A 13338-nucleotide genomic window follows, 5' to 3' on the forward strand; every position below is an offset into this window, starting at 1 on the left:
TGCCTTTATCTAAAAAGGGGTTTTGAAACAAAAAACAATGTGTTTTTTTTCCATCAACAAAACCTTTTTGCTTCGCAGAGTAATAAGTTTATGAAATGGCAGCTTCCAGCAGGAAGTCTCCGGCTTTAACAATAGCGCTGTGTTTCCACAAGTTAATTGAAAACGAATGTTGACACTTCAATCCTGCTTTTATGCTCTGTAAGGGAAGCAAGAGAGAGCAGCATTGCTCGCAGCTGTGCAGTTAAAGGCCAGATGTGGCACAAAAAGAGGCAAATACTACTATCCCCAACGTTGCCATGGGCAGAAGGTAGATGCACCATCCCCACCTCGCAGCAGGCTTTACAGCCTCCACTGCTTGCCCACGGAGGCAGCGTTTATCCCCAAAGCTGCTTCCCTGCCAGGACGGCCAGCTCCGTGTACACCTTTTGCAGTGGTGAAGACATCGGGCTCTGCACTGAAGCTGACTCAGGAGCAGCCCCGGGGAGCAGAGCCGGACACTCGTGGCGGGAGGGCAGCTGGGAAGACCCCTTGGCCCAGCTGGCCCTGCAAAGCAGCAAGGGTTTGTGCAGAGGCATCGACTCGCCCAACCAATGTTTTCAGGGTGTCGGTAAGACCTCCCCAGCTCTGTGCATGTGCCTGGATAGGGACTCCCGTGGGACGGGTGTCTGTGCCAGCTGGGCCCCGCATGTGTTTTTTCCTGCTGTAAGTCACCTCTATGACACAGTAATTTTTTCCACTCCCCACCACAAATATTGTCTGGTAAGAGGATTTTGGAGTATCGTCTGGAGATTTCTACCCAGTGCCAGCCGGCACTGCGGTCACAAGAGGTGGATGTGTGAGTAACCCTCCTCCCCACCCGTCCCCGAGCACCCAAACGCCCCGGGCGAGCGCAGCCGAGGTCAGAGCCCCAAAAAGGCTTTCCTGCCTCAAGAACACGTTCCTGTAGGTTTTGCCCTTATCTGCTTATTTGCGATGTCCACAAAGCCCCGCTCTGCTCTCCTGGACAGAGAGGGACAGCACCGTGGCACAGGAGCCATGCGCTGCCGCAGGACAGAGGGGCTGGGAGCACCCATGCCTGGCACAGCTTGTGCCTCCTGCCAAACCACGCTAGCCCTGCTCGGGGAAAGGCGGAGGGGCTGCCTTAGCGAGACCCCTTCACAAAGGCAGAGGGTCCCCCAGGTCTGAAGAAGTACAGTCCCCCGGCTCCGCCGCTGCTGCCGAAGCGATACGCGGCCGCTCCCCAGCTCCTCAGGAGCGGCCGGGCACCCCGCCCCGCCCGCGGCCCCCGGCTGCCTGCCCGGGCTCCCCCCGCCGCGGCCCCCGGCCCTTCGCGTGCCGGGCGCCCGGCGGCCTATTGGCCCCCCGCCGCGTTCGGAGCGCGCTCATTGGCTGCGGCGCGGGCTGGCCGGGCGGGCGGGGCGGGGCGGGGCAGGCGGGCGGTCTTAAGGCGCCGGGTCCGGGGCCGCCCGGACGGCGGCGAGTTGGGGGGTGCTGGGACCGGCCTCATGCACTGCACCAGGTATGGCCCCGCCGGGGCTCGCGTCCTCCTTCCTTCTGCTGTTGCCGTTTGGCTTCCCCGAGTGCCTGCCCTGTCTCCCGGTGCGGGGTCGCAGCTCCCTCGGGTGCGTGGGAGCGGTACCACCAGCGCCCCCCGCCGCGGTGCTGCTACCGGAGGGGGGGGGCACACACCGGGCCCTTTGGGCTTAGCTCTCCGGGTGAGCCGGGAGCGGTGGGGCGCCCCTCTGCTGGCCTCGCCGAGGGTGTCCTGGTGCTCTGTCGGGGCTGGGTGCTGGGTCTTGGCTCGGGTTTGCAGTGCAGCTTTTGCTTGCTGTGTTAGTGTATTGCCTGGACCTCAGGTTGATGCCTGTAAGAACCGGGCTGTGCCCTCAGAACAGCTTGGCCTTTCCTGAACTGGAGAGGAGAAGAGGGTAGAAAACTTGAGCACTGCCTCATCTGGCAGTGTGTCATGTCTAAAAACTTCTGGCTTAGCTGCTGCTGTGTGTTGAGCCCTCTGCAAGAGGGTTACCTACCTGCAAACAGTGCTGGAAGCACCATGCAGGCAATCAAAGGGTTTTGATAAATGTAAAAATAATTTCTGTGCTCTGACTTGCTTCTCCTTCTTAGAAATAGAGAAGGGAAGAGTGAGTGGTGATGTCCTCTTCTGGAGAGGGTGAAGCTGCGGGAAGATGTCCAGGGGCAGAATCTAGTCTGCCTTCCTTTTGAGAGGAGAGTGGAAAAGAATCAGCCCCTGTACCTGTGCAGGACTACTTGCTTCGTAGAGCTCCCTTTCCTCTGTGAGCTCTCAAAACTATTTCCTTGTTCCCACCTTCAAAGCATCTGAAGTTCCAGACAGCCAACACTAGCCCCAAAAGGGAAACTTTCCTCTGTTGGCTGTGAGTTGGGCATCAGCAGGCTCTCAAGCTCAGAAGATGTCTGGGGTATCAAATGAGCTGAAAAAGTTTGTAAAAGCATGGAGCTCAGTGTAATAGTAGGTATGAAAAGCTCTTACTATAGTTCTTAGCTTGGAAGAAAGCTCCAAATAATGCAGATCAGGCTGGGTATTTCATGCCTCTTTGTTTTAAAAATTGTGAGTAACCCAGCCTTACTAAGAAACCTGACTTCTCAGCAGTTATGGGAATTCAGCTGAATAAATTTGCCTGGGAAAAGATGCAATGCGGATGAAACTGGCCCAAGTAAGAGAAGCATTGGAGGCTGCATTAATTTAAAGGAGGAAATGACCTGTATAAAGAGTGTGGCAAAACCAGGTAGAGATGAGCAGAATGGTGTTAGCAGACAGGTGGATCTGCTGTCTGTCTTGTACAGCTGCCCGTGAGCTGGAAGGAGGCAATGCAGAAGGAGTTAGCTGGTGGGTGTGTTGGGAAGCAAGACTTGGCACATGTATTCTGAATAAACAGATGCCCTTGCTGAATGGATGCTGTGAAAGCCTGCTCAGAGCTGCTCTGTTGGTGTTGCAGGGTGGGGAGTTAAAGCACTGAATTGGAGAGCGTAGTTCTGGCTTTTTCTTGGCACGGGGGCAGCAATCAAGTACTAGAGCTGGCTGTGCATGGCTTTGGCAGCTGGAGCTCTGCTGCATCACGTGGCCGGTGACTGCTGCTACCGCTGCCGGCTCGCCCTGCTCTGCGTGGTGGGAGCAGCTTTGGAGTCTGGCCTGCAGCCAGACAGGATTTTTATTAAAGGAATATTCTATGTTTAAGGTCAGCTGCAATGCAGTTGACTTAAGGGGGATGGATGCAGTAAATCTGTGCAGCGGTTTATCCAGAGCCAGGCCAAAAAGAGTGCCAAAACAATTCAGCCTAACCTCAGTGTAAGGGCAGGAGCGATAGGTATGATGTTCTGGGAGCTGCCAGGCTGCAGAGGCAACTCCAGGGCTGCGTCTGCCGAGGTGCTGAGTGGGAGTTGCCCTAGAGAGAGTGCACAGAGAGAGACAGTGCTGCATCCCTGGAGGAACAGGCTGGTTGCTGGAGGTGAGGGGTATACCTGTGCCTTTTGGGGGCAGGGACTTGCTTCTAAAGGCTTGGTCAACCTTAAATAGGTGAGTTGTGTTTGGCAGAGCTCTGTGCCTATATAGGCATTTCCCAGGGGCTCAGCACAAGTGCTGTAGAAGCTTGAGGTGCAAACTCTGCACCAGAGGTAAAATCTGTTGGGCCAACTGAGCTGACATCTGTTTTAAAGTGCACCAGCGGGAAGAAAGCAGCTCCTCTGTAGGTGCAGAGCAATGTCAGCTAAATCTCTACCTTGCTGCTGTAGCAGACTTTTGCTATCCTTGCAAGACAACTCGCAGGCATTTTAGATGGAGCAGTTCTGGGAGACAGTGATGAGCAATGTATGTAGCTTAACCAAATGAGTGCTTTTTGGCCTCTAAAAATACCAGACGTTTGGAGTTTTATGAAAGGTAAGGTCAGTTGCGTACAGCAGCTTGTGATAAACTGAGTTCCAGCTCCTACAAAAGCATCCAATGCCCTGGGAAGAGTCCCTCCTGGAGGGAGGAGAATGCAGCAGGATTACTGCTTTACGTAGCATTGAAATTTGATAATCTCTGGATTTTGTGGACATCAGCGGGACTGAGCCATGGGTTTTGCTTTGGGTCAGAAACGCTCTGGAGCCTGTTATTGCCAGCATATAGGGCAGTGCTTGTGTATGTCTTCAAATGGTGACTGTCTCTGTAGCGATTGGAAGAGATCTTGTTCAAGGGCACAACAGGCTCTGGTCCTGCCGCTTCTGCTTGTAGCATGTTTCTCACTGGGTCTGTAAATCATACCATGTGAGTACCTGCCTTTAAGCTTGAGGGACTTGTGGGGTCGATGGAAGCAAGTTTCTTTGGGTTGGCTGGGGGAAGTGGTGTAGCATTTGTCTGACAAAAGTCATATTAAAATGCTCTTCTAACATCAACTGACCCTTCTTCTCATCTTCCAGAGTATTAGACTATTTTCCTCACAAACAAGCAATGGCTGTGGATGTAGCAATGCAGCTATACTTATGCTCCTCACCCTTGCGGAGAGAGAAGTGTGCCTGCAAAATTGCTCCGAAGCCAAGTAAGCCATTGAGGCCCTGCATCCAGCTGAGTAGCAAAACTGCGCTGAATGGACCAGAAGAGGCAGCGACCTCCTTCACACACAGCAAAGTGAAGAAGAGGGTGTCGTTTGCAGATAGCAGAGGCTTTGCTCTGACGATGGTGAAGGTGTTCTCAGAGTTTGATGATCCGCTAGATATTCCTTTCAACATCACTGAGCTGATAGACAACATTGTAGGCCTGACGACAGTGGAGAGGGACAGCTTTGTCCTGGATTTTGTTCAGCCTTCTGTAGACTACCTGGACTTCAGAAACCGTCTCCAGGCTGACTGTGTCTGCCTTGAAAATTGTATGCTGAAGGAGCGATCTGTGGTGGGAACAGTGAAGGTGAAGAACCTTGCTTTTGAAAAGACTGTGAAGATCAGGATGACGTTTGATACCTGGAAAAACTTTGTAGATTACCCATGCCAGTATGTCAAGGATACGTATGGAGGGTCAGATCGGGACACGTTTTCCTTTGACATCAGCTTGCCTGAGGGAATTCAATCACACGAAAGAGTTGAGTTTGCCATCTCCTTTGAGTGCAACGGGAAGGTGTACTGGGACAGCAACAGAGGCACAAATTACAGGATCATACGGTCAGAACTGAAGTCTGCCCAGGAAGCCATCCGCACCCAGCAGGGCCCTGACTTTGGCAGCGCCTTTGACCAGTTTGGGAGCCCTCGGTGCTCCTACGGCCTCTTTCCTGAGTGGCCCAGCTATTCGGGCTACGAGAAGCTAGGGCCTTACTATTGACCCAAGGACAAAGTCCTGATTGACTAACTGTTGCTGGTGTGTCTGCAGGCCTGGGAGCTGGTCTGAACGTGAGGTGTACAGAAAGGTGGGGGAAAAAAAAAAAGGCTCCATGTAGCTCTGCATAAGCCTCCCAGCAAAACCAGATGCGCAGTGCTCTGCTGGCAGTGGGCTTACAGCAAGGGAAGCATCCCTGCCATAAAGGGCTCCCTTCCCTGCCTCAGTTCGGATAACTGGCTCTCCGGATGCTCAAAGGACCAGGAGCTGTTGCTCGTGTGTCTTCAGTGCTGCTACTCCTTCCTCTTCTATAAAGCTGCTAGTCTCCAGGGAAACACTACAGTGCTTATATCATCTGTCTGAGCTATGTAGTGGTGGCTGGTTTGTATTGCTTGCCTGGTGTTAAAAGGCTTTTTCAAAATGTGTTCTAGGATTACTTTTTTTAGTGGGCTGTACTGCAGCTGCAGGGATCTCCTAGCAAAGCTGGCCCGTGCCTGTCAGGAAATAGAGTGGTTGGCTTGCAGGGAACACCGTACTCTCCTTGCACGCATCCTTGTGGTATGAGATACTTCCCACTGGAGGCAAAAAGGGTGTTTTGGAAATAAAAATGTGACTGATGACAGGAAGTGTAGCCCTACAGCCTGCCATATTAGGAGACATATGTGCCAGTGGGAGAGGATCTGATGTGCTTAGTCACCAGTTCTATCAGCTGATCTTGAAAAACTTTCATTATACCCATGGTGTTACCAAAAATAGAGATTAGCTGTAGCTGCGTGGTGCTTGTAGCACAGCTGTGGGTTGAAAGCCTTGACTGCTGCCTTCAAAACCTTCCTGTTCTTTAATCCCAAGTGATCAATGATGCTTTTTGCCTTTGACAAGGATGTTTGAAGTCAGCTGCTGGCCATGCTGGGCCCTGAAAATGCAGACTGTAAAACAGGGTTTTGCCCAGCTGGGGCCCCAAGTGCTGTGCTGGAGGCTGTGCTCAGGTGTTACAGGAGCTAAATGTAAATGGGCCATGTGGCTACTCTTTGCTGTGTCCTGTTATAAGAAGGTGACTGTGTACCTACTGTGGTGGAAGTGCCTTGACTGAGAAAGGGGTGGTACATGTGATCCCAGCAATGCTTTGGGATAAACAGGCTTTGGAAATGATGTCACTTTAAAAAAAAAAAAATCTCCTAATGGTTTGTTGCTCTGTGCCATGTACTGCTTTGCAGCTAATGGCCCGGCACTGCTCACATGAGAATGCTGTGACTATACTGGATGAATATCAACATGTTGGGCTTCCCTCGCTGTTGTAGCAGTAGCTGCCATTTCAACCTGTAAATGCTCAAACTTTGCATCTCTGTTACCTTAAGAAGTGGCTCACCCCACCTGTGCAAAGAACTAGCTGTGAGGAGTGTGAGATGTGGGGTTATCCTGACACCACCCCTGGATGTGAAACAAATCACTGATGTGAACCATCCCTATCTTCAAAGAGGTGGCTTGTCTTCTGGGCCTGTGCTGAGGTGGCCAGCTTGTGCAGTGCCAAACAGCCTCACAAAGCTTCTTGCATGCTAGTTGAGCAGAATAACTTAATCCCTCAGCTCAAGGGGAGAGTGCTGAATAGTTTGTAGAAATAGAGGTCAAAGGAATCTTACTTTTTCTAGTGCATAAGCTTTATATAATTTTTTGGGGTGCCTATAATAGCCTATGGATGGGCTGGAGAGAAGCAATGGGCTAGACTACTTAACTTTTTAAACCTAGCTTTTAATTCTGGAGACTACTGTATAAAATACTTAAAGCTATTTTACGCTAACCTAGAAGGGATACTATGATCACTGTTGGATCCTGAAAGGGACAAGAAGAGCTTGCAGGAAGAATAGCTAGCCTTCAACTGCTGCTTTTTCAAAACCCAGCATCAATGCATGTCATCACTGTGCTTGATCACTTAGTCCCGGTGGTAAATCTACTTGCTAGCCCAGAGCTCATCAGGCTTGGTTCCTCTGTTCAAGCAGCTTCCTGAGTCAGCCCTTATAACCTGCATCTGGTCTCCCTTGAAGGGACTGTTGCCTAGCTTGGCTTGAACCCAGCTTTAAATTTAAAGCAAGTCTGAGTGACACTGATTTTTTTTTTTTAATTTAGTGTATGGTGTTAATGCTGTAAGACACTAGAAAAGTCATGTTCTCCTGGCATGCTCTCATGCCTATGGAGAGCTGTTTGTGGGCCGAAACAAGGCATGTATGTCTGGGGTGCTGCGGATGGTGGTATCTCCTTATGGGCCTGTTTGTTCTCAGGCAGTGGATGGGATGTGCTTAGTGAAGAACATGGAAGGTCAGCCAGAAGAGCAATGCCATAAGTAAAAGCTAGGCTGGGAACTGACTACTTGACCAATAGTGGTTTAAAAATACTACTTGTGGCCTTTCCCCTTTTCCCTTTTTCCATTGCCAATGTGAACATAGAAGTGAGGGGTCTTTCTCCTTGCTCTATGCCTGGAAGTGCCTTGTGGGGTGTTTTGCATGTTTGTTTTTAAAAGATATTTTTGTACACAACATTCAAGTGGAAAATGCACTTTATAATTGCCATGTAATGACTCTTTTAAAACTATGGTTCTGTTTTTATCTTATTGTTAAAATAAAGGTGGAACAAAATGTTGGCTGTGTATCTTGTTGTCATCTTATTTAAACACCCATGGGGCTGGGGTGGCAATTTAGACATGGGACCAGTTTCCTGCAAGTGGCCATTGGCAGGGAGGAGCACATGTCTGCAGTGACTCTGCTGCCTGAAACAGGAAAGAGCTGCCTGTTCCTGCCAGCACAAATGCTTCCAGAGCCCCTGCAGCCACAGGAGAGAGGAGAGGAGCCAGGCCCTTGTCTCTGTGCTCTGAAGCTTTGCCTCTAACCACTGTGTTCCTGAGCTACTCCACACTCTTCCCCTGCTTGCAGTGCTGGGAACAGCCTTTCAGGTTTTTCTGCATTTATTTCGGGTCAGTCTCAGTCCTTCCCCCACCTGCCTTGATCTGGGATCAGTGCTTTCTCCTTGCCAGGGTACTGGGGTGTGATGGGTGCTAGGAGAGGTGTTGTGGGGGCGGGGGGGGGTGGTGGTGGTGTCAGGCTTTGTTTTTTTTTTTTTCTAATACCAGGATCAAGTGAAAGTTAGACTGTTCACCTCAAGCTAGTTATTCCTGTTACCGCTGCAGTAAAAAGCACTGGCAGGAAAGGTGCCCCTTTGCAGAAAGGGATCAACTCTTCTGTAAATGCCAGCCAGGGCTAGTTTCAGGATTTGACCTGGCTTTGCCCACAGAGACCAGGCCTTGGGGATGCCCTGAAGGTGCTGCATTTCAAACAATGAACTACGGAGTTGGGTGGCTTTTGCTGCTTGCAGATAAGATAAGGAGGGGAAAACCAGCACAGTCTCGGTGTGGGCTGGCTTGAGGGGCTCTGCAGGCTGTACTTTCCATCTTGCTACAAAGCCTTGCAGAGAGTGAGCTTAGCCTTTGCTCTATACAGAAATAAAACTGAGCACCTTCTGACTGTGGCTATTTCTGAGGCTCTTGCTTTCAGAAGATGAATTTTTCACATGCAGGTGGGTAAGAGATAAACCCTGTATGTAATCCCCTGCCTGACAGCAGTTATTCCATGAGAAGGAGCATGAGGCAAAGGGCTTCACTTAGCAACCATTTGCCACTCCCTTTTCTCCCCAAATTCCTTGTCATCTCTACATCTAAACAACTGCTGTAAGCACCATTAAAAATGCTTCCGATTATATATATATTTTACTACTGTTGTTGTTTTAATCAAACATATAACACAGATCTCTTAAAAGGCCACCTGATTGTTTTTCTGCTTGCAGGGAAAAAAAAAACCCTATATTTAAAAGCTACTTGTGTCCCTCCCCCTTCCCCAACACATCCCCAGGTGATTTGAGTGGTTTGACCAGGGCTGCTTCCACATCTGAACACTGGCTCAAGCTCATGAGCGAAACAACTGCAGTGAGGCATTTCCTGTAACAGTTTTGTGGCCAAAACCCCTGTGTGACGACAGTTTCTGTTTGAGAGATAAGGAAGTCCAAGCTAAGCCTGGTGACATCCGGGGCAGCTGAGGAGACGTGCAAGCATTAGAACAGCCTAGAGAGCCCCTGGGTTTCTCTCCTAATGCCCAGGTGTTACTTGCTAGATGATACAGACATTGCAATTACTGCACTGATAAAGCCCTTGGTGGCAGGTGTGATTGTGCACTTGTTTAACATACAAAGATTTCTTAGAGTGCTTCTGGCTCCTGGCACCTCCCCCCCACCCCCAAAGGTTCCCAGACTGCTGTATCCTTAGGGTTTTCAGTGCACACCTCTTGGCAGAAATAAGCTGGGATGTTATGTTGATCTCAGCTGAGGTGTTCGAGGTTCAGGTTTCCTGAGTCTGCTCTGCAAAGGGCAGGGGGAGGACACAGGTGTTCCCATGGTCCATATCCAAATCCCTTTACAAAGTGAATCTCCCACTGGTCTAGGGATGCTGTCCTACAGGGGAGCAGCTCTGCTGAACCACTGCTACCACGGCAGCCTCATCTAGAGCACACTAGATTGCAAGTCCTGGATGCAGTGAAAAAGGCAGGATGTGGGCGCTCTGCACCTGCATCCTGGCAGAACAGGGTCACAGAATCATAGACCGGTTTGGGTTGGAAGAGACCTCAAAGATCATCTAGTTCCAACCCCCCTGCCATGGGCAGGGACACCCTCCACTAGACCAGGTTGCCCAAAGCCCCATCCAACCTGGTCTTAAACACTTCCAGGGAGGGGGCAGCCACAGCTTCTCTGGGCAACCTGGTCCAGTGCCTCACCACTCGCACAGTAAAGAATTTCTTTCTAACATCTAATCTAAATCTGCCCTCCTTCAGCTTAAGGCCATTACCCCTTGTCCTGTCACTCCATGCCCTTGTAAACAGTCCCTCTCCAGCTTTCCTGTAGGCCCCTTCAGGTACTGGAAGGCTGCTGTAAGGTCTCCCTGGAGCCTTTTCTTCTCCAGGCTGAACAACCCCAACTCTCTCAGCCTGTCCTCATAGGAGAGGTGCTCCAGCCCTCTGATCACCTTCGTGGCCCTCCTCTGGACTCGCTCCAACAGGTCCATGTCCTTCTTGTACTGGGGCCCCCAGAGCTGGACGCAGTGCTCCAGGTGGGGTCTCACCAGAGCTGAGTAGAGGGGCAGGATCACCTCCCTCAACCTGCTGGTCACGCTGCTTTTGATGCAGCCCAGGATATGGTTGGCTTTCTGGGCTGCAAGCACACACTGCCGGCTCATGTTGAGCTGCTCTCTTCCCATTCTTATCCTTGCCTAGAAGGTGCTTGTTGGGAAATATGGGCTGCCATAGTTGTCCCTGGCCTTGTCCAGCTTCCAGAGCAGGGTTTGTGACAGACTGACAAAGTTCACTCTTTGAGGCTGCTCATGTATTGAAGAAGGTCCTTGAGTTCAGGTTTCAACACGTGCTTAACTCATGTCCCTGCTTAAACAGAAAGTGAGGCTCTGTTGCTACCTGAGGACCAGACAACAGTGCGATCAGAGAACAGCTGAGACACATGAGCCTGAACATGGGGAGGTGATGAGCCAAAACGTAGGAAAACCAAGAGAAGCTGACTGCTTTCAAACCCAACGAGGACAGTTCAGCCTGCCATCTGTCTGTATGTCTGTACAGATACTGTATGAGCACTCCACATTCTCACTTCAGATGTCTGCCGGGCCAGATTCAGCATCAGGGACGCTCTGGTGAAAGACTGCCCACAGTGGGGTAAGATGCAGAGGGTAGGAAAAATGTCTCTGCCAAACCATGGGAGTGTAAATTCATCCAAATAGTACTTCACTGCTGGAGCAAATTTTTCTTTGGTGTTAAATGTGGCTCTTACAGGCACTCACAGTGGAGAGTGACCTGTGGGTTTGCCTTGCTAACAGAGGGCAACAGGAGTGTAGGAGGGGAGGAAGACATAGTGCATCATTTCCCAACAGCGGTCAGCATTTCTTCCTCGGTTTCCCCTCCACAAACCATCATCAAATGGGCCTCACTAAGAGACTGGATCTTTGGGGGCATGTCTCTCATCTGCAACGCAAGGGATAGGTGGTGCTTCCTTTTAGACACGTACCACAGGGCTTCCTGTTGCTCTATAGCATCTCCCTCGTGTTCTACAGCAAGGCACTGACCTCTTCTCCTCTCTTACACACCATGACGCTACTTCCACCACTGCCAGCGTAACCATCCCCAAACTCAAGGGTGACCTTGGTTTCACAATGTCTTCAGCAAGCTTGCGTGTGGTCAGGGGGGCAGGAAGGGCATTTGTGTGCAGTGGGAGGAGGCTGCACTGGGGATATAGCTCTCAGCAGCACCGAGAGCACCCTGCACCCCTGGGAACAGCACAGACCTTTGCCGTAAAGCCAGCAGCATGGCGCTGGGTTGCGATGCTCCCAAACTCCCCTGGTATTTCCACAGACTTGCTCCTACAGGGCAGTTCGGCTGGCTCTAAACTATTGCAATAAAAAATGTTTATGTCCTTGTCTCTTTTTGATGGAGCTAAGCTTCAAACCAGCTGCTCTGGCCCAGCAAGGTTCTGCCACGCTGCAGCCAGAGAAGCTGCCTAGCCTGTCTTTATCCTCCCCCTTGGAGGGGTACCATGCCAGACAGTTAGCTGTCTTTAAAGACTTGTTATTGCCATTTACACAAGGCTTAAAAAAAGAAAAAAGGGTGCCTTTGTTGAAAAATAATTGCAGCTGGCATGTTCCTTTGGTACAGATAAGTCAGAGCAGTCACTAAGTTAAGTACTTTGGCTCCTGGAACAGGGACATGGGCAAGCCCTTCCAGCCAATGCATTAGTCACAGATCTCCTCTCTGCTGTGAATGTGCTGTGTAGTCTCAGGGGGAGGGAAGGCTCAAACTTCATAACCCAGGAGAAGTACACTCAAAAGAGCATAAGAAGAGGGTGAAACGTTCAGGATATCTCAAAAATGCTTTTATAGTTTTCAGCTATTTCTGGTGTGGGAGTCTTCTTGAGACCATGCTGATGTCTTTATATTTAATGAATCCTAGACAGGTTCAAGAGGGAAGAGATCTCTAGATGTTTGCTCTAAGCAGGCCCACTCTCACAGCTAGCTGAGGTCACTCAAGGCCTCATCCATGTGGATGCTGATGACATCGATGATGGAGATGCCCCCATCTCTCTGTGCCCTGTCCCAGGGCTGCACTGCTCTCCTGGGGAAAAGATACGGTCCTCAGGAATCAAAGGAGCTCTGAGTAATGTTGCAGTCTTGCCAAAGCACCTTGTTTGTTCCAGCTCCTGGCCAGATTCAGGGCATATGGATGTGAGGGGACAAGGTAAGTGGCCACAGGACAAAAATGTTTCAGGGCTGGCAAGTCCTAACCCTTGTGCAGTTTGGGGCAAGGGAGCAGCTGCTATTTGCATACAGCAAAGTACTTGCTATCCTCCAAGGCATCCTGCAGAAAAGAGTAGAGCCACATTCCCAATACAATTGCTGGAAAACCCTGCTGCCAAGAGCTAAGACCTAAAGTGACCTACAGGCCACCTTCCAATGATACCAAATCAAGGTCAATCTGAGCAAACTGGACCCCAGTTTCCTTCCCAGCACTCAATTCAGCAGCAGGGGACTCATGATCTCCTGCACCTGCTTTCCATCTTTATGGTCCCTGCCAGAACAAAACTGGAACATTATCAGCAGGGGTGTAATTCCTCAGTGTTTGTGTGGTGACACTCCAGCACTATGGAGACAGGCACTTTTATTGGAAGAAATATAATAGCCTTTTCCAGCCCCACTCAGGGTTTTACAACCAGTCCCCTTTCACATAGTGTTCCCCTGGACACCTGGCAGGTGTTGCTTCTCCTGCATTTCCCTACTTGCTGTGATTTATTGGCATCTGAGTGGCCATCCAAAATGCAGAGCGTTTCTTCATCTATGAGCTCAGCTGAATGTGCCCTTGATGGTGTTGCAACCCAGGGTTCAGGGTAGCTATAGGTGATGTGGTGACAAAGACCATGAATGGCACCTTCCACCC

General features: G+C 50.5%; 1 protein-coding gene across 3 annotated transcripts; it reads left to right on the forward strand.

The window, feature by feature from the left end:
* Nucleotides 1–1452: 1452 nt before the first annotated feature.
* PPP1R3B (protein phosphatase 1 regulatory subunit 3B) lies at nucleotides 1453–7950 on the forward strand. Of its 3 annotated transcripts, none has more exons than XM_054825225.1 (3): nucleotides 1455–1519; nucleotides 2125–2492; nucleotides 4435–7950. In XM_054825225.1, the coding sequence occupies exon 3, from the start codon at nucleotides 4466–4468 to the stop codon at nucleotides 5324–5326; it is 861 nt and encodes a 286-aa protein (XP_054681200.1). In that variant the 5' UTR covers nucleotides 1455–1519; nucleotides 2125–2492; nucleotides 4435–4465; the 3' UTR covers nucleotides 5327–7950. The 3 variants fall into 3 exon arrangements, with proteins under 3 accessions (XP_054681199.1, XP_054681200.1, XP_054681201.1); XM_054825226.1 differs by having other exon boundaries at nucleotides 2125–2488; XM_054825224.1 differs by lacking the exon at nucleotides 2125–2492 and having other exon boundaries at nucleotides 1453–1519.
* Nucleotides 7951–13338: the final 5388 nt, after the last annotated feature.

Source organism: Grus americana, chromosome 4, assembly GCF_028858705.1.
Source record: "Grus americana isolate bGruAme1 chromosome 4, bGruAme1.mat, whole genome shotgun sequence".
In the NCBI taxonomy this organism is placed as follows: domain Eukaryota; kingdom Metazoa; phylum Chordata; class Aves; order Gruiformes; family Gruidae; genus Grus; species Grus americana.